The 26,430-nt window shown below is 32.7% G+C and overlaps 1 protein-coding gene across 1 annotated transcript in view; it reads left to right on the forward strand.

Annotated features, from left to right (window-relative positions):
• The window catches only part of LOC140448151 (monocarboxylate transporter 9-like), a 54,546-nt gene extending 39,222 nt beyond the window's left edge, over positions 1 to 15,324 (forward strand). Inside the window, exons 5-8 of the mRNA XM_072541245.1 lie at positions 3,463 to 3,999; positions 6,676 to 6,897; positions 7,148 to 7,427; positions 15,135 to 15,324. Coding sequence (XP_072397346.1) covers positions 3,463 to 3,999; positions 6,676 to 6,897; positions 7,148 to 7,427; positions 15,135 to 15,265 — 1,170 coding nt within the window. The 3' untranslated portion in view covers positions 15,266 to 15,324. The remainder of the gene's footprint in view (positions 1 to 3,462; positions 4,000 to 6,675; positions 6,898 to 7,147; positions 7,428 to 15,134) is intronic.
• The last annotated feature ends 11,106 nt before the right edge of the window (positions 15,325 to 26,430 follow it).

Here is a 26,430-nt window from a genome sequence, read left to right on the forward strand (position 1 = left end):
GACATGTTTACAGAGGAAAAATGAAGAGAAGACAAAAAAATATTTTGTTTGCGAAACATCATACAAAAAATTGAGTGTGCCGGCATGGACCATGAACGTTCTTGCTAGTACCAAAGAATATAGACGCATATAGTACCTTCAAGCTTCTGCGTCACAAAATGTTTCTTCCTCCGAACTTCCCTCCTGTTCAGTACCTTGTAAATCAGTGTAGATCTTTCTAGAGTTTACGTTTTCCAAATATTTGGTCAAGTGAAGAAGATCTTCTAACTTAGCAACTTTGACCGGAAGTAAGCCGTTGTACAAAGCTTTGGGATGATAGTGGCTAGTAACTTCCGGAGTTGTGATATTATAAGCTTTCCTTAAATTTCTTTTCGGGATTCGTTTAACTTTGAACAGAATATTTATTCTTGTGAAAGATATTATATTGAGGGCTATTTTTTCTCTGGTCTGGTAGGCATTGAGCATTTCTTGGAATACTTGTTGGAGAAATGCTTAGTCCAATTCAGAAATTTGATATCTTTCCCACAGTCCACCACTTGGAACGGTTTCGGTTTCACTTTGCTGTTGCGGAGGACTTCTCTCCAATCATCCGGAGTTTCCGTATAAGCCTTGTCATTAATTAAACTATGTCCCGGTCGCACTCTAGATAGGAATGTCCTCTGATGGGAAAAATTACTTTCACAAACTCAAACCGTTCTTCTGTCTGAACTAGATAATGAAGGAACCGAAAAACTGTATAATTTTTATTTTGTCCTCCACAAGAGTCGCAAAATATTATCAAATTCTGAACCTGAGATGACAGTACGTCATAGACAAATTGTTGAATCATCGAACACACATCGTCAGCCCCCTTTTTTGCTACCGATTCATCATAAGTATAGAAAACAGAGGTAGAATCGGCCAATACATGTATATTAAAGCTTATAAAATGAAATTACCGTTTATAGTAGACATCTTTTGAGGTCACATTAGGGGTTGGTAAATTTTTTTTGGAAGTCTATGGTTATATGGCTTCGGTATCCATTGCTTTTGACAACAATTTTCGATATTTTTTTTCACAGAATTAAATTTATCGGAATTTTTTGCTAAGTACATGTATGCAACTTAGTTATGTCTAGTTCTTCAGGGAGATAAGTTTTCTTAACTTTTTTCCGGGAGTAATGCGATTTTCTTTTAAGGAACCAATAAATTCTGTCACTTTGACGATAGTATCTTCAGAAATTTTGTGCAGCCTATTTCCGTGTTTTCCTCTAGCGTCTAATGGTACAGTGCCAGTTGAGGCCAGTGATTCTCGAATTCTTTGTACTCGGAAAGTAGAAATTCCACGAATGGATAAGATTGCTTTGAAACATACTTGCACATCACGAAAGTCTCCTCCATCAGGGCCACTCCTAACACGACAGGAATAAGAAGCAAGATTAGGTATCCCTAAACCCACTCGAATTCGTCGACGCATAACTGGGAGAACGGTAATCAGACCACATAAATACCGATTCTGATCGTCGTTAGTTTATTGAATTGAGTCAAAATGCGTCGCCTTTCTGCTTCATTAACGTTCCCAAAACAACAAAAACCCTGGCACTTGCAATCTGGGCCTACCTCATGAGTAGTGGCTCTCAGAAGTTTCCTAACGTCACGAACACGGCCTATTTTTCTTCTTTTTTAGCAACAGTCCCCACATCTACATCACTCTACAATCGCTACCACTACTTTCCATTTTAATCAGTATGTACTCACTACTTTACTATTGTTCAAATAGAATTAACTGGCAAACTAGAACACACCAAAGAAGTCACTAAAGGACAATAAATGTTTTCCCTTTTACTCCGTACCATCCGAAAGTAATTATGTACTCATCACTAAAAAACTTCGTCATCTCAATTTTGACCAAAAGTGGACCATGATTGTTTTTCCCCCGACAGAATATGTAATTTACATTTAGATGACTGTTATTAACAATTATATATATATATATATATATATATATATATATATATATATATATATTTTGTTATGATTGTTTATTTTGACTTTAATCTTAGTTTATTGAGCCAATAAAAAAGAATTATAACTTATTTGTTATCAAAAGTAAAATAATCCTTATACTACCTGTGTTCGATGGATTCAAAAGATTTTCTAGTTGTCTTTTGTCGGGTTGGAGAAGAAAGGATAAGAATACAAATATTATATTACAAAGATTTACGTTTCTTTATTTTATATGAACGAATAAAACAATTATTTAATTCTGTCGTTATCTTATCAATCAGCATACAAGAAAATAAATCAAATTTTTATGATAATAAGATTATAAAGCTACATACATTTATATTACGTGAAAAACCAATTTTACTTAAAATTTTCTTTACTTGAACCAAGAAACAACAAAACTTTAAAATTTTGATTAGCCTAACAAAACCTCAGTTCTTAAATTTGAATGCTAATGACCATGATGTCGAAGCGATCCTTCACAGATATAAAATTCAATTGTACAAACACTTACAGCTTATTTTCTTCTTGATGTGTGTTGGAAAATACCCAGAAAAGTCCAGTCTCCTCAACGATGTGATCTCTCCTCTTTGGCACCTCGGCTCTTTCTTAACGTCTCTGCAAACCTCCTGCAGACTACACAAAAAACACCTGATTCACTTCTCCAAACTCAGCTATTTATTTATGACACCAGGACCTCCTTTTGTCAACTTGATGCCGTAAGAATACTTTCACATATACTTTATAAAATGCCCACGGTAGATACAAGGACCTCTTTTAATCTACTTGTTATCTCCTTCTTCAAACTATTCACTTCTTTTCGTTACGCCGGTATCCAAACTCACGAACCACACCCTATCTTGAGACCAACGACTGTTTCCTTTCGATGACCAAAATATGACTAACTTCTCCCGTCTCATGATCGGCTCACAAATTCCCATTTAAAAACGACCGTCCAATCAAAATCTCAAATTGTGTTTACCATGATTTTGGAAAAGCCTAATTTCGGTTTCAGAGAAAAACTAAATAGCTTACTTTAAAATTGGTTTTGTCAATACATCATTTATACATATTTCAAAAGATTAGAATATGGTCATTTAATACTCGACTATACAAACAATGAAAAGATTAATTTACCTTAACAGGTAAAATGTCTTCTAATTCTAAACAAAGGTTTTTTGATAATTTTGTTTGAAACGGAAAAACAAATTTCTATTCTTATCTACACTAAATCTTATCTTAAATTACTATATACATTTTTGTTTATAATGATATATTAAAATTTTATTCCGATGGATATTTTTATTTATTTTTCTTTGGTTGGGAAAGAAAAAGTATGACAATATATATATATATATATATATATATATATATATATATATATATATATATATATATATATATATATACCTATATTGTATTTATTTATGTAGATGTTATTTTATCAATGTTAATGTTTTTATTTTCTATTTTTAGGTTCCGTTAGAAGTATTAAAGCATTTAAGTGAAAATAAACAAATTTACAGTATTATTGTAGACAATTACCCAAATTTATTAGCAGGTCGCAGCTCGTCAGACAGAGAATTAAATATTACTCACGCGGCAAATCGACATACATCTAGAGTTCCCGTAAGATTTTCCATGAAAGTAAAAATTCCCGAAGAAAATGACCCCAGCAAGCCTGAAACGAATACGCCACTTTTAGAACGACCTTCAAAAAATTTATCTGAGCACCTAAAACCTACAAATGAAGCACCTAAGTCTACAGATACTAAAACGGAAGCTGTAGTTGTTTCACCTACGGCAAACAAGGCTACTCAACTTCTTAGAAGTTTGTCTGTTAAAGCTAAAACTCAGATTCAACCGCAGTCTTATTTAAAAAATGTTAGGTTTAGGAAAAACTCTATCGGTTACAGAGGAGCGATGTTAAATATCCATAAATACAAAGTTAAAGCTTCAAGCTGTCCAGATATATATAAAAATTCGATGGCAACTTTATTTAGAGAAGATGAGGTACAGTATATTAATTTTATTCTTCTGGTATTACTTGATGGGCACTAGTAAATAATGGTTTATTTTGATTATGGTTTTTTACCGAGAAATATATTTTACAACTTCGAAAAATTATTAAAAATACAATAATATTGTTACTTTAACTTAACTTAACTTCATTTAACTCACAAATTCACATATCACAATTACTAATTAGAATCCTCAATGCTAATCTCAGAACCCGCCCCTGCTGGCTTATATAATGAGAACGAAAGTTTTTATCGGAGATCGGCTGTTCGCCCGAACAGTACCTAAATGGACCAGGTCGAAGGATTCTGCCCCTAATAAGAACACAGTCTCTCCAGGTGGACGATCTTCGGCTTACTCCGTTGCACCAATTACACTCCATATACAAGGTCATTGATCTTCTTAGTGACCAGATACAGTCCCTCCCAGGCCGCTGCAGCTTGGGACTCAGACCTTTCCTTCTCGGTGAAAAAGAACTTTTGTTTACTGTATTGGAAGACCAAAAGTTACTGCTAGCTTTGAGCTAGTCAATGCAAATACAAGAATGGTGTCAATAAGTTTCGCTTAGTGGGGACATTCCAGAGGAAACCTGGGCCTGGTACAATAGTCTATATATACAATACTGCCCAAAATTAAATGCACTATAAGTCTGAAGCTATTTTTCTTCTGAACGGATAATTGGATTTTTATGATTTTTTTTCATATTATAGGTCTATTTCAAATAAATCACGGTTTTATTATTTTCTAAAAAATATTAACCTTATACCCGTATAAGGGGTGTAAAAATAAAGTTGTGTTTTTTTTATCGTATCTTGCAACGGCCTGTGGAATTTATTAGAAAGAAACGCTACATTTACAGAACTTGTTTTGTAACATGAAATGTAACAAGTGTTTATTAATAACATTAAAAGCAAAAAACACTACTTATATAAAGTTTATTGACATTTAATACAAGTAAAGTCTAAAAAAAACATAACCTAAATAATTTTTAACAATTCCCTCTTCCAAAAACACTTAAAAACTACTATTTCCACCTCTACATCTAATTACTTCTTCACAGCCACGAGGCATACTTAAAATCAAGCGGCGTATTTGGTCTTGATCAATTGCATCCCAAACTTCTTTCACCATAACTTCTATGCCGTCAAGAAAGACAGGTGGTGGTTGTCGATGTGTCGCTTCTGAGTTGGTGATCAATAATATTCTCTATAGGATTTAGATCAAGGCTGCAGGGTGGCCAGTTTATGGTTTATATTCCAACCTCGTCCAAATAATCACGGACCACACGTGCAACATGTGGTCGAGCGTTACCATGCAATAAAAGAAAATTATTTCCCATGTAAAGAGCAAATAGAACTACATGGTTAGACAAGGAGCCTCTTCGTAAAGCAACAAGGTCCGTTTGCGCTGTAAGATATTTTTCTCCCCAAACCATTACAGATTCTCCATTGAATAAAGTAATAGATCGTATGTTGCACTGTATGTAGCTTTCTCTTGGCCTTCGAATAACTATCACACGTCTATCTGAGCTATATAAGCAATACCTCGATTCATAAGTGAACAATACGTGCTCCTAGTTATCGAAATTCCAGTAAAGGTGCTCTCTGGCAAATTGTAATCTATTTCTACGATGATTTACGTTTAAAGCTGGTGCTCTAACTGGTATAGTGTTTCTACTAATTTGAATATTATAAACATCTGCCACTTGTATTCGTAAATGTCTCAGTGTGACAAAACGTTCTCTGATAGCACGAAGCCTGATAAACTGATCTTGGCGTGGTGTTCTGAGTCTTCCTCTTTCTTGTCCACGCCGTCTCGTATGGTCGTTTGTTTCTCGAAAACGTTGAATGACTCGTGATATTCTAGTATGAGATCCTCTTAACCTCAAACCTGTTCCACGATAACTTGACCCTACATGAGCTAAAGTAATTGCCTGAACATATTCATCTCGCTTCAGATTTCTTGAAATACGGTCCATGTCAACTAACTAACATACGCAAAACAGCAAAACAGTTTATTGAACTGTAAACAATATTGACCGTCTAAAACTGTCCTGTCAAGTTGTTTGATTTTTCATAGCCAACTAACTGCTTCCATTAATGAGTATTACAATTCAATAAAATCACGTTGTGCTTTAAACGAACTTTTTTTTATTATAAAGATATCGATGATTTTTTTACGAAAATGTTAAAAAAATCAAGCTATCTAGAAATAATAAGATGTAGCGTTTGCTTTTAATAAATTCCACGGGGAGTTTATTAAAAGCAGGAAAAGGAGTTTATTAAAAGCAGGAGGGGAAATAAGATGAAAAAGCTACTTTATTTTTACACCCCGTATATGGGTAAAACGTTGACATCTCCCAGAAAACATTAATACAGTAATTACTTAGATCTGCAATGCGAAAAAAAAAATCATCGAAATCCAATATCAAAATCATGGACCATTTGAGGTGGTTTGGAGATTAGTAATATATATATACATATATATATATATATATATATATATATATATATATATATATATATATATATATATATATTGTGCCCCATAAAAGTACAAAGTATTATAATGATTTTTCGAATTGTTTATCTTATACGTATGAAATTATTTATTCACCCATTAGTTACTGGACCCTTTATCTGATCTGAGACTATTTAAATAGTATTTCAGAATTGGTACGACGAGTTTTTGGATATTTTGAAAGACTTGACTAATTTTTCCCTCTTCTTGGATTTACATTTCTTCATATTGTCATTGTCTACAGTAATAGTTGATATGTGGTACGTGGTACCATATTATTATTTGGCCGAACATATGACGCGCCATGGATACAGTGACAATGAAGCTGCATTTGCAATTTCTGTTATTGGTATTACCAATACGATTGGAATGGTAAGTATTTTTATGATATGTCCTTAGTTTTTATCGTTGGACACATGTTTTACATGTATTTATTATGTAATAGTGTGTAAGGTATCATTATCTTATAGATAATTTCCAGTTACTTAAATGATAGGTATTAAATTAACTTTACACAATACAGTAGAAATAAATGAGTTAAGTAATTAAATAACAATTAAACAAACAGTACTTTTATTAAAATAACACTAGTAAATCTGTTAAAAAAAATTTTATATTTTAGGTACTACTTGGAATTGTTGGAAATAGACTAAATATTGCAAAATCATATGCAATTTGTTTAGTTCTTTGTGGCGTAAGCATCGGCTGTATGATTTTAGTAACATTTAACTATATTTTGTTATTAGTAGCAGGAGGATGTTTTGGTCTATTTTTTGCCAGTTCAATGTGCCTTACTCCTTCGTTATTAGCAGAATTGGTATCATTAGACGATTTTACCATGGCATACGGACTCCTATTATTGTCACAGGGAGTAGGTAATCTTATAGGACCACCCTTAGCAGGTAATATCATTTTCTTTATTTAGTATTTCATTTTTATACTGAAACAAACGAAATCAACAGGAAACATATGCCACATTAAATTACTTATTTTGTAGTATTTTGTTTTCTAGTAAAGTAAATGGAAAAATCTTATAACAATATCATATAATATAAAATAAAAACCATGGCATGATTGCCAGTTGTAAAATGTAACATCCAAAAAGAGATTTCAGGGGGGTGAAAAGTCGGTCGTAAAAGGCCTAATAAGGTAAAAATATGAAGGACACGTTGCTCACTATCCGGAGCGTCATTGTGGTGGGATTGAATATGACTAATAGAAACATAATAGTTTGGCCAAAAAATCCAAGAAATACGGAATGCTACGAATTATAAAAGTCACAAATTTGTTATAAAATATATCAAATCATTACTCAAACCAAACTATTAATATTAAGATGCTTACCTATATAAAGCAGAAAATAATAGCCAATAAAATAAACTGATAAAAAATAGAATAAACTTCAATAAAAAAACTGTCTTAATTAATTTCTGTTGAATTTTGTGATCCTCGGATCAAATCAAAATAAGCGATTCTTCAAAACAGTAAATTATTACTTAAAATTTCAAAATTGATAAATGAGGGATATGGTCGTCAATTTCAACCGAAAAAGCTTTTTGGTTTTAAAACATACTCGTAATATATAATAAAATATGTAACTTTATAATGAACAAAATAAATAAGAATTAAGTCATAAAATGAATTAAATAAAAATTATAATGAACAAAATAAATGAGAATTAAGTCATAAAATGAATTAAATAAAAATATATCTAATCAACTATAAAACTCTTAATGTGAAATGTCTTAATGTGAAACACTTAACTCCAAATTAGCAGCAGGTCAACTATCCAAGGCGTCAATTCAATCTCACGCGATGTGTCTCGAAGCTAAAAATGAGAAGACCCTTCAAATTTAGGCCGAAATCTGATCTTATCTTGTCGGGCCAAATAAAGCAATGAATCAGGAGAGATGAAGACATACTGATGAGTATGACTAGTGAGAGCAGTCTGCCGGTGAAACTCTAGAAAGATAAATTTTTTCTATATTTTATGAGCCAACGAATAGGAACAAAAATAATAAAACTTATTGCAATATAAGAGTTCTCTATTGTTCAACCTGTTAATTAATGAAATATAAAAAAGGAAGAACTAAAAAAGGATACCAAATGTGAAAAAAATAACTGAAAATCAGCTGCTATGCAGACGACGCAATACTACTCTCTCAAAGTGAAGATGATTTACAACGTATGCTGCACCAATTTAATAAACCGCCAGAAAATTTAACATGTTAATTTCCCTAAAAAAGACAAAATGCATGGTTACAATAGAAAATTTACTAAGATGTAAATTAGAGCTGGAAGGTCAGATAATAGAACAACTGATGGAGTTTAAATATCTAGGCATCACATTATCTAGCTAAGGAAAACTCGAAACTGAAGTGGAAGATCAAGTGAATAGAGCAAACAGAGCCGCAGGCTGCCTGAATGAAACAATATGGAGAAATAAAAATATCAGGAAAGAAATGAAAAGCATAACTTACAAAACAGTCATCAGATCAATAATGACATACACGGCAGAAACACGACCTGACACAGAAAGCACAAAAAGGATGTTAGAAACAGCAGATATGAAAATTTATGGCAAGACACTATGGGACAGAGCTAGAAGTACAGATATATAACGTAGATGCAAGGTGGAGAACATCAAGAAGTGGGTAAGAACTAGAAGAGTATAATGGAACGATCATATAAGCCGAATGACAACAAATAGAGTAGTAAAGACGGCAAGGGACGGTTCCCCAATAGGAAGATGATCAGTAGGAAGACCACGAATACGATGGAACGACAACTTACTGAAGGCACATTGAAAAACAGACAGAGTCATGTCTACATAAAAAGAAGAAGCAATATGCGAGTTATGCCTACAAAAACTGTATTTAGAAGACTAAAAACTTAACGTCTGCAGCCATCGCCCAACAATGCTAGTATGCCTTAAATTTTGGCGTCCAAGTATTTTATATTCCTAGTTAATATAACAATTTTTTTTAATTTTTCTATCAACTGTCGTATAATGAAAATTGTAGCTACTGTTGATTGATCTGCCTTGCATAAAGCCAAACTCATTATCAGACTCTAAATCAGATTCTAAATAAATACTTATTCCTAACCTGTTAGCCAACTTGTTCCTGTCTCTCCTAATGCTCTCTACTCATCCCCAGGACTTGTCTTTATCTAGAATGTTTTATTAAGAGGTTACATAGGTCTTGTATTTTAAAAAAATCGTTTTATTTTTTTATTCCGTATGAAAATAAACTACTTTAACAGCTGGTCGCTACGTGCGCTCTCAGGTTTTTCTCGAAACTTTGTTTTTCCCTGCGGTAGGCACGATTTCTCGAGAACGAATCGATCGATTTGGCTGAAACTTTGCACGGTTTATCTTTATAGTATATAAAGATGTTACAGTACGCAGTATACTAGACTAGCGCGAAGCTTTGTACTATGTTTTCTATATTTTTAAAATTTGAATATTTTTAAAATTGAATAAAGTAATTTTATTATTTATATTTCAAACAAATTATATTATATTCATGTATACTCCTAACGCCACCTGTTGACGTGTTAACAAAGCATACGTTGTTTACTACTAACAGACCTGTCAAATTTAAAAGAAAGATTAAATTATAAATAAATATCATTTTGATATTTATAATCAGTGTAAATGTTTGCTTACTTTTAGTTACTTGGTATTCTTTCATTTATTGGAGTTAAATTCATTATATTAATAGTTCTACAATTAACTGGACTTAATGCTTCAAATTAAAAATCATTTTCTAATTTGTCACATGAGTTTTTTTGCCACAAATTGAACAAGAAATTTTAAAAATGATTTTTTATTTGAAATATCCAAGTGACGTAGGTACCACCATTTTTTTCTTTAAAAAAATTTAGACCATTACTCGTATTCGCGCCAATGATGAATTGAAAATTCAGTTTTATGTCAAAAATGTGCAAAAAATACTTTTAAAATTTCACCAAATCATTTTCATATCTTAACCAATGTCAGAGCAATAAATAAATCATCAGTTTGTAAGAAAAATTTCAACACCGCGTATCTCGGAAATGAATCATTTGCGGACATACGTTCATATAGCAAAATGTCATTATTTGACGCAGAATCACTCCATGAAGTTTATTGCACTTCTTTACTAACACGCAGTATATAACCAATATTTTTTATTCACATTACTCTTTGTTTATTATTAATTAATTTGGAGGCCATCTCTTTATCTTATAAATGTTGTTATTCATCATGAACTAATTAAATTTTTGTAAAAATTACTTTATTGTATGTGCTCCTCACTCAATTAATTCAATCAGATTTTCAAGTATAATTAATTCAACATCAATCTCCTGCTTATGTTATGATCATTGTCACTAATTTTCTATTTGTTCTGGTTATTAAGTTTGTGAAAAATGTGTGAAAAAAAACATGCTAATTGAAGCCTGTGGTTTCTTCCTGTTTACAGGAACACTCATACTTATCTATAGTTTAATTTTATTTTACAAATTTGTTTTTATTTTCTTCATAAGTGTGACGTTAAGTCATACTGTATTATTTTGTTTTTTGTAAATTTATAACTGTTTCAATGTCCGTTATACTGGTAAAATCCGTCTGTCCGTTATAACTTTAATATTCATATGAAGGGTAAGGGGAAAAAACAAACGATGTCACAAAAGTAACTTACAGAGAAAAGTTAATCAACGTGACTAATCTGCTGGTTATGATCTTAGAAATAAATAAAACTGCATACAAATATTTTTAAGTAGTTTATTACTATATTATTAATATCTAAACAAAAGAATACGAACTTAACATTATTAGATTTTGTTGAAAAAATAAAAAAGCACGTTAACGTCACTCACAAATAACTTGTTAAAAACCAACGTTGTCCACTTTCTACATAAGCCTACACAGAGATTTTTCATTTGTATAGCAATGTTTCGTAAAATTCTTGAGCATTTTGAAGACAAAATCGTTTTAAAACTTGTAAATCGTTGTACTTAGCCTGGGAAATCGGTAATGGTCTATGGTATGCTTGACTTGGTAGCTCAAATTCGCCATCTTTCATTTTTCTTGGAACAACAGATTTTATTGATCTACCTGTTATTTGCTTGCTTTCCCAAATGCCATTATAAGTGGTTCGGTAAAAAACCAATCCGCGTTTGTCTTTCACCAATCGAAGTTCTCTTACTTGTTGCAGAGCTATTGGACACTTACGAATAAATTTTTCTTGGAGAAATGTAGTCCACTGTTTCGTTAATGTCTGGTCCACGTCTATAACTTTGAACGGTTCCGGCTTTTTTCTTGCATCTTTTAACACATTTATCCAATCTACGGGTAGTTCCATCTTAGTCTTCAAATTTATCAAGCCCATGTTTTTATCACATTCTAGATACGAATGTCCTCTAATGGGGAATGTAACTTGAATAGTATCTAGACGCTTTATGTCATGGACAATGTAATGAAGTAGCCGAACAACTGTGAAATTTTTATTTTGTCCACCAGCTGAGTCGCAGAAAATGTGAAGATGACGGACTTCTGTTGGTAGTTCATTAAAAATGAAATAGAAGAGAAACGATGATACCTCGTCGGATCCTTTCCTTGACGCATATTCATGATATGTAAAAAAACAGGATTTTCCTGAAGACGGCACATGAATGTTGAAAGAAAACATAGAAAGTTGTCTCCTATAATAAACATCGTTAGTGCTGATGTTGGGTAGCGAAATGTTTTTCTGGTAGTCCATGACGATTGATTCATATTCAAAAGTTCTCCTAGCTTTTATTCGGGCAGCTCGTTTTCTATCATAGAAAACTTGGGCACGACTTTTGTGCAAGTTATTTTCAGTAGATAGAGCTTTTATCTGTGCTGCATCGTCAACAGAATGAAAAGTCTTGATTTTTGCATTAAACTCATCACACTTGCTACAGGTATCTGCCCTTGGGTATCCAAATGAAATGTTGAATTTGTTATTAAAGATATTTCGGTACGTGTCATATGAAACAGATGCAATAGGATACTTTTCTTTAAACATTTGGAACATTTTCATAATATTTAACTCTTCACTTAAATACACTTTTTTCGAGTCCTGAATGCTATAATGACTTAACCTGCCCCGAAATGAAGCAATATGTTGCTGAATTTGGTTACTCAAATCAGAAGTTAACTGACGATGTTTCGAAGAATGCTTTCCTCTTTTGTCGACAGGAGCAAGTCCGGATGTTTTCAGAGATGCTTGAATATGAACCAACTTAGATCTAGTAATACCATGCATTGCAGTAAAAGCACTACTGCAGACAGATATTTCTTCTATGTTTTCTCTCTTCACTCGTACCCTGTAGCGGTAGGTAGCATCATGGTGTTGTTCTCCATCGACTTGTCGTGACCTTCGTCTTACAACTGGCAATACAGCAATCAATCCAGCTAAATAACAGTTTTGAGCATCAATTGATCCTAGTTGATTGAATCCGTTAAGTATGTTTTGCCTCTCTTGAGCAGTAGTGTTTTCAAAACACTTCAGTCTTTTACACTTACAATCATCTCCAACTCGTGAGCCTGCAATCTTAACTTTTTCATTACATCTGCAGTTCGACCAATTTTCTGTAGTTTCTTGGTTTTTTTTAACAGATCGTCACACAAATATTCTTCACTCGAACTCATCTTGACATAAACTGCCGCGAAAGACGAAAAGAACAAAACATGACGTAAAATTGTCACGCCCTGTTAACTGTCGTTGCTATGCAACTAGTTGGACTACGTCGGTTGTTTACCAGTACCGCGCGGACAACGTTTGTTTTAAACCAGTATGTTTATTTTCTAATGCTTTCTTATTTGGACACCGTTGGTATTATTCCCATACAATTTAGCACGTGTTTGGGACCGGATATTGTCAACACAATGAGTTGATTACCTGAAATTCTTATAAAATGGACATCGTTTGTTTTTTCCCCTTACCCTTCATATAGTTAGTTTTAATTTATAAACAAATGGGCAAAATTAATTACATACCGTGATGAACTTATGCATAATGCAATATTTATTTAAAAGGGATTTTATATGGGATTAAACCACAACTGATTGTAATGAGAATTGTATTTTACATCTGTTCTGACGTTTGGATTTCCAATCGGAAATCGTTTATAAAAATTTTTTGAAAGCGTTATTAGGCTCTTCTTAAATAATGTATTTTAAATATGATTGAAAGTTCATCGAGGGATTCTGTAGTGGACACTCAATAAAAATGGAGATTCGATGAATATGTAAAGATTGTGAGAGACATGAGGGAGTAACCACTAGTGTTAGGACATTTCTGAAGATGTTAAAGTAGAATTGCACCAACGTTCGATGCTTCTTCTTCTTAGGGTGCCTGTCCGTTCCGAACGTTGGCGATCATTCTGGCTATGATGACTTTGTTGGTTGCTGTTGTACGGAATAGCTGTGTTGAAGTCTTTCAATACCATGCTCTCAGCTTACCAAGCCAGGATATTATTCTTCATCCTGTGGCCCCTTTTTCCTCAATTTTATCTTGAAAATGCATTCAAGTAGCTCGTATCTGCCTTAATTTCTCATTATATGTCCCAAGTACTGCAGTTCACGGCCCTTCACGATGTTGTCCAAATCCGTGGTTGTGTTCATCCTCCGCAGTACTTCTTCATTGGTGACTTTGTTTGTCCATGGTCTCTTCAGAATCCTTCTGTATAACCATAGTTCAAAAGCCTGAAGTTTTGATAGAGTTTCCGCCTTCAATGTCCACGTTTCTACTCCGTACAGAAGCATTGAGTACACGTAACATTTAAGGAGCCTTATTTTTGTTTCTAGGGTGAGTTCATGGCTCTTCAACACAGAGCTTGTAGTCAAGAATGCACTGTTTGCCTTTCCGATGCGACATTTAATCTCTTGGTATTGTCCCACGACTCATTGATTATAGTTCCCAAGTATTTGTATTGTGAGACACGTTCAATTCTCATTTGGTTCACATACAGATTTGCTCCAGTTATGTTTTCCTTATTCCAGTTATTATTTCCTGAATATCATTAGCTTGGTTTTGCTGGTGTTTATATCCAGTCCATATATTCTACTTGTTTCCATTATTTTGTTTATTAAGGTTTGCAGCCCTTCTATGGTATTGGAAAACACTATTGTATCATCTGCATACCGCAGGTTATTGAGCTTGACCCATTTATTGAGATGCCTTCATCAATATCTTTTAGAGCCTCTTCAAAAATGTGCTCCGAGTACAGATTGAATATCGGCGTAGAATGTCATGGCTGCGCAACCTAAGAGAGTGGTACGGATGTACATCAAATGAACTTTTCAGAGCAGCCGTCTCAAAAGTCCGAATAGCTATGATGATTGCCGATCTCCGCCGCGGAGATGGCACTTGAATAAGAAGAAGATAAAACCTTATCGAAAAATATAATTGGGGAAGCCTACCCCGCATAGGGATAAAGATAAAGAGGCGATTGCAAAATATGTAATATAATAGTTCATAAATTTGACCAAAACTTTGCAATGAACTGGTATAAACACAAAACTGTACTTATTTGCTATACTCACAAAGCTTTAAATAAAAGTAAAATGTATTACTTTGTTTTCTCTTTTGTTTTAGGATGGCTCTTTGATTTAACTGGTTCCTGGGATCAATCCTTCTATCAGGCTTGCATATGGATCATAGTATCCGGTCTTCTGGTGGGAATTATCCCATTTACAAAAAATAGAAAAATAGGCAAGAGAAGTTAGATGAGATTTTGTATTAAAACTTTTGTAAACTGATGAAATGAATAAAAGTTGATATGTAACTTTGTTTTATTTTACATTGATCTATATTTAAACTATAACTTTATGATATATTATACTATACTATAATAACTATACTGAACTTTTGATATCCTATGTAATACGAAGATAATGCCAAATGGCGCCGGCCACATAAACTGAGGAAGACACCATATGGCGGTTTCTGCAACGAAAGTGTTAAAGTCACTAAAAAAACAGAAATTTATTACGGTACGAATCAAACCAAAAGCATATTAATACGGGTCGAGATTTTACCATCGCAAATTTTAAATATTATGTTCTTTCAGGTCACATGTCCCTTCATTTGAGCTTAATCTATTACCCGCAACTAGCGCGTTCCTTGCTAATTTCGATATCCGTGATCAGTGACCAGATATATAAGTTACCAATTTCGTCACCGTCCCACAAAACGTGTTTATATAATAAATAATATCTTACCAACTAAGGCTGAAATTAATACACAACCAAAAAAAACGGGTGTGGCAGTCCAGTGGGACTGCCGGTGGAAGTTACACTTCTATACACGCATTCGCCGTTACAAATTTATTTGGGAGTCAATCTGCACAATCATTACATATGTAATTCTATAGGTAAGACATAGCAGAAAGAGAAACAGAATTAATAACAACTTACTAACAATGAAGGATCGAATCAATATTTTGATGAAAATGTATATTTTTATTTTCATATATGTATGAAAGGAGTTGAATGCAAAAATTTTTTTACACATACTCTGCAGTAAAATTCATTGTTTATTTTGTTATTTATATAATAATACAATACAAATTAAACTGCAATATTCATAAGTATTTAAAAATGACAATAATATACATAAAAAAATACACTACAATACAGTGCAACATAATTCCATATAATAATACAATACAAATTAAAATGCAATATCCATAAGTATTTAAAAAATAAAAATAAAAAAGTCCTCCCCGACTGGGAATCGAACCCCGGTCTCCCGCGTGACAGGCGCAGATACTGACTACTATACTACCGAGGACATGACACAAAGATATTTCAAAATTGACAGTTCTGGATCATACAGTGATTTATTGAGATTATTATTTTGAAATACAAAAGACTAATATAATTATGAACATTTAATAAATAATACAAAACATATCACATAAATAATAATATTAATAAATATTTTATTATATGTATAATATTATATGTACATATATCTTTATATAATATATACAATATTAAATTATATATACAAAAGGAACATTTTTATATTCGAGAGAGGAAGAGAGAGAAAATATATCTTCTGTCTCTCTCTTACTCATTATCTTACATATGTAATGATTTCACTGATTCACTCCCATACAAATTTCCAACGTGGAGCGCGCGTATAGAAGTATAACTTCAAAAAAGTAGGTACTCCAAAACATTCTATACGAAAAAAGTTTAATCAATGGAATACCTTCTGATAAACAATATTTTTGGTCTTTTTTGTGCATCCGCGAAACATGGAAACTTCAAGTTAATTCTACAAACTTCCAACAATTGGTCTTGCAATTTATTTATCGTCTTATTACAAAAGCCGAACGCACAAGAAATTGTAGATGCTTAAAATCAAATGGTAAGTCCGTTGCAATCATCTTTATATCCGAGATCAAGACATCCTCTCCTTTGTGTTTTTCCTTGATGGTAGTTAACTCTGGTCGCCTTTAATGACATTATTCATTAGCTTTTTCAGTCAGTCTCGATTCATTAAATAATCGGGGTTGATTAATGTTACGCTGCATAATGACAACTGCTCCTTCTTATTGTGAGGTGGGTCCAATATCAAAAATTCTATTTTCCCTTTTTTCTGGTGTTTTGTCGTATTAACGTATTCAAAAAATAGCTTGGTTATCATCCTTGTTCACTTCTTAGATCCACTTTCTTTTTTATTTTAAATTGCCTTTTTTAGTATCTTTCATGTAACTCCATTGTTTTTTCTTGTATTTCCATGTTTTGTATTAAATAGAAATTAAAGATATTTTCTTCTTATATTTTTTATGATAATGTATTATTGTTTAGAGTGCCAGTTGGAATAAAATCGTTCCAGCCACTTGGAAACTAATTGAAATAATATATTTTATTTCACCTTTCAATGTTATCAAATTACCGGAAATCATATCAACCGATAATCGCGAAAATATTCCAGAAAAATTGTTGACAAAAATAAACTACAAATTAATACCGTTAGGCCAGAATTTTAACTTGTTTCTAGAGAAAAACAGTAATATATACAAATACTTATTAGACACGGCGAAAAGCTCGGGTTCGTTTGGAAAAAGAAACCCATGAGATTTTTTTGCATATTCACTTTCATGAAATACCCCAAAATAAGTTTCAAGAATTCAGGCTCAGGCCAAAAATTTGTTTATTTTTTTTTAATTTCCTGGATCATTCTAGACAAAATAGGTCTGTTGTAATTTTTCTGTAAATTTGATCGTTTTCGAGTTAACAATTTAAAACTGAAGAAAACGCAAAATTACGATTTTCAAAGCTCAAAAACACAAATAAAAAATATTTTTGAATTCACCAAGGATCAAGTTCAAACCCTGTTCTATTATTTTCCGATAATTATACTGAGCTTATTTCATTTTACAAACATTGTTTTTAATCTTTAATAAAGCGCTTATGACAGGGCGGGCGCTCGGGCTGCGGCGTGTATAAGAGAGAGAAACAAGATCTATGGCACACATTTATGCTGGTTTGAATTCTCTTTGTACAAATGAGCGCCCGCCCTGCTATACGCACTTTATTATCAATCGAGAAACTTCTTTCTTCTTTTATGTAGGTTTTAAAGCCTGTTTTTTCTTCAATATTAGCCTCCTAAATTGTTTAAATTATCACACAATTTTTTTCTTGGTCTGTCAATACTTCTTCGTCCATTTGGTGATTTATCTCGTGCTATTCGTACTATCTTATCCTCTTCCATTCTACTAATGTGTTCGTTCCACTCCTGTTTCCGTTTTGTCACCCATCCATTTATGTCTTCTATATTGCATGCTCTTCTTATGTTTTCGCTTCTCTTCCTATCCAACGACTTTTCCCTGATATTCGTCGGACTATTTTCATCTCTGTTGTTTCTAGTAGTCGTCTCGTTTTGGATGTGTCAGGTCTTGTTTTTGCCGTATATGTTAATATAGATCTAATTGCTGCTTTATAGATTCTTGTTTTTGTGTCTTGTCTTAGGTATTTGTTCTTCCAAATTGTGTCATTAAGAGATCCCGCCGCTTTACTTGCTTTTAAGCTTTGTTGTCGTACTTCTTCTGGAATTATCCCAGTACTATAAATTCCCGCTTAGCCCATCTGAGATTCAAGTAAGAATTTATTATTTGAGAAACTGGTTATGGTGTCTTAAATTTTCGGTTTTTGTCTTGGTCACAAGATGATAAAACATGTTTTCGATGGTTTGTACAATATTGATTGGTATGTTTCTATTATACAGTAGATGCAAGACGTCTTTGACTTGGATGCAATCGAAAGCCTTTTTCAGGTCTATAAAACATAGATATGCTGGTTTATTGTACTCGATGACCTTTTCTGTGATTTGTCAGTACAAATACGGCGTCGACGCATGATGCGGAGAATCAAGAAACAATGTTTTAAAATAAAATAAGCCCAGTATTTTCATCAGGAGCTGATAGAAGAAGAGTTGAGCTTAAATTTAGGTAACTTGATGGTTTTAAAAATAATATTTTTTACTTGTGTTTTTGACCCTTAAAATTTCAGTTTTAAATTATTTATAACTCGAAAACCATCATTTTTAGAGGAAACTTACAACAGACCTTTATTCTTCATAATGATCCAAAAAAATTGTCCGGGTCGAAAAAAATGGTTGTTACAGTTTGTTTTAAAAAAAATTAAACATATTTTTGCCTGGGCGATTTATTTTGGATTATCTTGTGGAAGTGACTATGTAAAAAATCTCATGGGAATATTTTTCCGAACGAACCCGAACTTTTCGCTGTCTATATCTAATAGAACAAGTAATACCGAAATATATTAAAAAATGTGTTTGCTTCGCAGTATTATTAGAAGCAGCACCAAAGAAATGGAACTAATAGCAGTCGTACTTGTCAAATGTTTTGAAGCCTTATTCGTCCGACATTTACAATTTTGACAGAACGTGAATTGTCTAGGTTACAGCATTTTGTTTATTTATTATTAATATTGTTTTTCGAAGTCTTGGTTAACAATTTACCGCACGAAAAACTTTGCATAGAAGAACGTGTGGGAAATCACAATTGCAACAATTTAAGCCCTTACCTTTTTGTCGAAAAGTTGAAAATGGAGATATTGAATAAAAGCAATTCCTATATAACCAATTCCCACAAGGACTTACTCTAGCGCCATCACCGCATACGTACCTACAACCTCAAATATTGATTTTAGCAAGAAAATGGAGGAGATCAAAATTCTACAAAATATAATTTTCTCCACTCCCCCGTAACAGGGAAAATATCGACCTCACGAAAAAATTAAAAAAAAAGAAAAAACATTGTAGGAAATCGTATTTGCAAAAATTTCAGTCCTTACTATTTTTGTTAAAAAGTTGAAAGAGACGGAGATACTGAGCAAAACCGGTTCTCCTTTAAATTCAAGATGGCGGCTGACACGGCGACAGAATTCAGTCGCGATTTTAAATTTAAATAGTCTATTGACCTTCCCTAAGGTTAGAATAATAAAATTTGGGGTAGCTATGAAGTTTAGGCCTTTTTTCGTCTAACCCGATCGAACTACTTGTGTTCTGTCATAGTTTTCTTTTGATGGATGCAGTATTTTTAAAAGCCTGGGTTATTTCAACCAAAATAAAACACTTCAAGCCGACCAAGAGTCCTGAATATGAAGTAAACATTAATTAAACATAAAATTAAATGATTTGAAAGTTTCAATCCATAATTTTGGTATCTATTAATGTAACACCAAGTTAACAAAATGTTTATTTGTTTATTTGGTTACCTATGTAAAATATAAATATCTACAAAAAATGTACAGAGTATGAGATAGTATCTTTAGTCATCCCTAAATAGCAAATGCAAAAACAGTATTATTGCCTAAGTATTATAAGATTAGTAAAACAAACAGCGATATATTTTAAATATAATATAAGGTTACACAACTTGGTCTGAGTAACAACTTAGGAATGCTGTATGCTGAATGCTGTACCATCAGTATTTCATGAATGTCCACAGTATTTTCAGCCAAAATCGAAAAAGTCGATGAAGATAAGGGATGTCTAAAAACGAGAGAAAAAGGGTATCCAGGCTTTCAATACTTTGGTAGAAAATGAAGCTGTTGATACTGCGATAAGTAGTCAAGAGGGTTTTTGTTCATAATACAATGAGTAAGTTTCCTAAAATTTTTAGCTTATGGTTATTCAGTTCATCAGTAGTAGTTATTTTCCACTTTAACCAGATACCTAGCTTATTATTAACAACATTAACTTTAATTTTATTTTCACAATGTCAATTAAGTTGTCAGAAGACTGTCCACTCAATAAGTAATAGATAGTAGACTAGACAAGAAAAATTGGCCAGAAGATCTAATTAGATCTTCTGGCCAATTATATGAATACTGGTGAGCTGCTACTGGTCGGCTTGCTCACATGATATCACCATCAACAAATTAGCGTATTACTCCATTGTTTGTAGAGTCGATTGTAAATAAAAAAATATTAAATAAAATTAAATAAATAAGATTAAAATAAAGATTTGTATATACAAATTATTTTCTAATTTTTTTACAATGTTCCTAGTTCCTACCTATGTACCTTTCTAAACTTGTATAAAAAAGAGAAATGTAGCAGGTGAACGTGATTGTTTGATCAGTCATGCTAGTGTAGTTTGAGTGCTACCATTTAAAGGGGTGCATTTTTGAAAAAAGATTGAATTTATCTTTATACACTAGGGAGCATTTGGGTGAATTCTATGCACTTTTCGTACATATAAATCTATAGAAAAATTGTTGTCACAACAACAATACACCCTAGTGCATAGGGTCAAATTCACCCCTGTCTCAAAAACGCACCCCTTTAAATGGTAGTACTCTTTAACGTTGTTTCTTTTAGCTCTGTTTTTTGAAATAAACAATTAAACAAATAAAAAAGTAAGTTGACAATTAAAAATTATTATAGTTTTTAAAAAACATGAAAATTTGAGACCTTTTTATAAAAGAATCGGACCAAAAAAAAATTCAAGTATTGACAAAGCACCTGTACAGTCATTATAAAATTACCTTTGTTCTCTCAAATGGGATAAACAAATATAATTTTTAATTATTAATTAATAAGTGTTTTTCGGCTTCGTTTCATGGGGTAATAAACTATAAACAACTTATAAATTTAATTTAATTTAATTATTTATTTCTTTGATTAAAAAATCAAAAAACTAGTATTAATTGTTAATATAGATAAGTGAACTAATTGATTTATACAGTTGTATAATTGTTGTATTATTGTGTATTTAATATATATAGCTATATCCCTAACTTATGCCACGCAATTTATTTATATCCCACAATACGGTATTCAGTTGTCTTATTACTATTCTTCCTTCATTGTTTCTGTGTTTTAATAGCTTCATCCATCATTTGTAATATACATGCTCAGATATTTGTATTTCATTTCGTACATTGTTTTATTTCTTGTTGATATTCTTCAAGTACTATCTCCGCATCATATATATATATATATATATATATATATATATATATATATATATATATATATATATATATATATATATATATATATAAAGAGGAGAAAAATTATATAACTTCTTAGAAAAACAAAATTTATATGCCATGAACACACATTTTAAGAAAACAGCAAACCGAAAATGGACGTGGATATCTCCCGATAAAAAGACGAAAAACGAGATCGATTACTTCTTTTCTGGGAACAAAGACATTTTTGAAGATATAACTGCACTCGATCGATTCACAACGGTTAGCGATCATCGCTTTTTAAGAGCAAAAATTCTTATTAAACAGACGAAAACCAGTAGAAACAGGACACATAATTATTGTAATCAGATAGATCAGACTAAAATACGACAGAAGGGAGATGAGTACAGAGAAGTCTTAAGAAAATAATTTTTAGAACATTATCAACAAGAATATTTCGACATGACCACAATTAATAAAGAACTGCAACGAAAACTCTTGAAAGCAGGACTGACTGTTGCAAAGAAAACGAAAAATAAAAAAGACAGAATAAGTGATGGAACAAAACGGTTGATGGAAAAGAGACGCACATATCTAAGCGAAGGAAAGCGAAACACCAATGGTTTCAAAGAATTGAATAAACAAATAAAGAAGGGGGTAAAGGAAGATTTAAGGATCTACAATGAAAACAAGGTAGAAAAAATAATAGAAAAGAACCGAGGCCTGAAATGCTTAAGATCAAACTTAGGAAAGCCTATAATAGTCTCATTGAATGATAAAGATGGAAAAGAAATAAGAGAAAAGAACGAAATTCTAAAAATTACTCAAACATTTTACCGTGATTTATATTCCTCAAACAAGAACCCAGACACTGTAAAGGAAGATCTTAAGAGAAAGATAACTAATGTCAACTCAGAAATACTCCCTAACATAAAATCCTTCGAAATAAAACAAGCTATGGCACAACTCAAGAACAATAAGGCTCCTGGCCCAGATGGAATACTTGTAGAAATGTTGAAGGATGAGAGTGAAATTATTCTCGAAGAATGAAAAATTTTTTCAACGAATGTCTTCACAGAGGAGAAGCCCCATATGATTGGAATGAAAGTTTGACAATACTTCTCTTTAAAAAGGGAGACAGGGGAGATCTGAAGAACTATAGGCAAATCTCCCTGCTATCCCAAATGTACAAACTGTTTATGAGAGTAATAACTAACAGGTTAACGTCGAAGCTCGATAGCTATCAACCTGTAGAGCAGGCAGGATTCCGAAAGGGTTACAGTACAGCGGATCATTTTCTTACAGTCAGAACGCTAATAGAGAAAGCCAATGAATATCACTTGAACTTATATATTGGCTTCGTTGATTATGAAAAGGCATTCGACTCCATAGAACTTTGGGCAATAGAGACAGCTATGAACAACTGCAGGATAGACTTCCGATACAGAATGCTCGTACATAATATTTACAAGAAAGCTACAATGAAAATACAAATAGATGCAAAAACCAAAGCTATACCAATCAACAGAGGAATTCGCCATGGAGATGTTATCTCACCAAAGCTACTCACACTTGGACTGGAAGACGTGTTCAAAGACATTAACTGGGCGGATAAAGGAATAAATGTTAATGGAAGAAAACTGAGTCATTTAAGATACGCTGATGACATTGTAATATTTGAAGATGACATGTAAGCTTCGAAGAACTACAGACCATGATGACGCAACTATTTCAAGCTTCGAAAAAAGTAGATCTTAAGATGAACTTGGAAAAAAAAAATAATGACAAATACACCGAACATTAGAGAAATAACGTTGAACGACATAAATTTAGAAACAGTAAGCGAATACATCTACCTGGGATAGATAATGAAAGTTAACAAAGAAAATCAACCTGCTGAAATTACCAGAAGAATAAGGTTAGCGTGAGCAGGATTTGGAAAACTGAGTTGGATCTTGAAAATCAGTAAAATAGAACCATATTTGAAAGAAGGAATTTACTATACTCACGTATGGTTCACAGACGTGGACACTCACCAAGTCTAATATGGATAAAATAGTAAAAGCACAAAGATCGATGGAAAGATCAATGCTCGGGGTGAGACCTATACTTATAGACAAAAAAACAAACAAATGGATTAGAAGCAAAACCAAAATAAAAGCCGCAGGAGAACATGCTGCCAAATTAAAATTGAGCTTCGCAAGACAGAATGCCCGACTGAAGGATAAAAGATGGAACCACGAAATACAACAATGGAGACTATGGTTAGGAAAAAGAAGCAGAGGAAGACCACAAATGAGATGCGCTGATGACATTAAGAAGATCGGAGGACACAACTGGAACCAAGTGGCACAAAACAGAAAACACTGGATTGATTTGGGGGAGGCCTATGTCCAAAGTTGGATTACTTAAGGCTGAAGAAGATATTCAGCGTCCTCATAATCCTGTATCCTGTGCAACTACTAATCGTAGTCGTATAAGTTCTCAGTGCACCGTTGTATTATTGAGTGGTATAGCCATAATTTCATAAAAGTATTTTTATATAGAAAATATGGGTATAGTTATTTTATACCACGTAAAATATATTTCGACTAGTACACCTTACGAAAATGTCAATAATGTGTAGATATGAACTTCTGCCAAAAATGCAGATGGCAGACTGATGTGTGAGGTCAAAAACTCGTGCTTCACTTTATCTGTTTCTTTTAGATAGGAGTTTTTTACCTATTGGTTTAATATCTCTGAATAACACAAGCTTTGCTGGACGACCTGTCACAATAATCCAATAAACTGTCACCACTAATTTAGACGTATCTGAATGATGCATAATTAGAGATAAACCAAGATGGTTCAGATTATTTTATAGCGATTAAATAGCAATGTCACAAGGAAGCACTTTAAAACCAATCGTAACTATTTCCTATACGCGCACAAATTATTTACGACAATTAAATTACGATATAACCGCAAATTGGAAATTGCGATATTATTGCAATTTCAAGATGAAGGCACGGAACCACAGAAGTTGTTTTTACCCGGTCCACTCCTTCCGTTGGGTTTTTCCTGATGTTACGTTAACATCAGATAAACTTAACAATGTCCTATAATAGATGCGAAAGACAATGTAATATCTCGCAATTTTATAAATTATGTACATCAGTTTATTTGTTTCAAAGAAAACACTTTGTTGCCATACTTTTTCGCGACACTATACATTGGCTATATATATTATTATTATACTTAGTCAAAGAGTATTGAAGACATATTGATAGGGAACCATTTGTACCAACTTCAGCAAAAGAATGCCATTGTAAAATTTAAATTAAATTTTAAGTAAATTTAAAAACCTAATACATGGTAATGAAAGAGTAGATGCTGCCGTCAAATCTGCAGTTCAGTAGCGCACCTAGAATTTGCCTCTGAGGGGGAGGGGGGTTTGGTTGGTCACCAAATTTTTTTTATGATGTTACCTCCATTTTGAGTCCTTAAAATGTGTAAGTAACAGTGTCGGAATAGGGTCCTGGGGGGGGTTAACCCCAAACCTCCCCTGGGTGCGCCACTGCTGCAGTTAACAACGAAGAGTTAACAGGAACTACATATAAGAAGGATTTATATCACTGGATTAATCGACATTGAAAGAACGGTGGCTTCAAGAATGGAATCAATCTCAACAAAAACTACGAGACGAATAAGGGTAGCAACAGGAAAATGCAAACAATAATAAACAGACTGAGATTAGGATATAGACGCTTAACACATGAAGACCATATTACTGGAAGTGTTGATCCAATGTGCGGTAAGTGTTTTAACAGTTTAAGTGTACATTTTTTCTTAATCGAATGTCCGGTATATTTAAATGAGAGGAAAAAGGGTAACCTATCGACAACGCTACGTGATTGTCTATAAGAGAATTGTGTCTATTCGTCAGTTTTAAGTTTTTTTAACTCAACAGGAATATATTACCAAATATAAACATCAGTACGTGTAAAAATAAATAAACGTGTAAAAGTCAATGCTTGTAAAAATCAATGTACTCAGTTTAACTCAGATCTACGTATGTAAAAATCTATGTAGGTAATAATCTATGTAAAAAAAATTGTAATGCCGAGCTAATAACCACATAGGTTGATGCGCCTTAAATGTAAATAAAAAAAGTATTGCAGATAAAACGCATTATTACTCTTACATTTTTCCATTTTATAAATTTGACGATTGCAACGTGTCATACATACTTTGGATCACTTTCTTCAGGTACTTTATTGGGATACCTGTGCCAGAATTGAACAGAACACTTTTTCATAACTTACAAAATCGAAATTCATGAGGATGTATTTTCCTGTCTTTTCAATTATTTATCTTATATTTAGAGTTTGTCTTTCCATCGTGTTTCCATTAGCTTATACGAATCAGGTATATTATCTATGAATTTTAAT

Source organism: Diabrotica undecimpunctata, chromosome 8 (assembly GCF_040954645.1).
Source record: "Diabrotica undecimpunctata isolate CICGRU chromosome 8, icDiaUnde3, whole genome shotgun sequence".
NCBI lineage: Eukaryota > Metazoa > Arthropoda > Insecta > Coleoptera > Chrysomelidae > Diabrotica > Diabrotica undecimpunctata.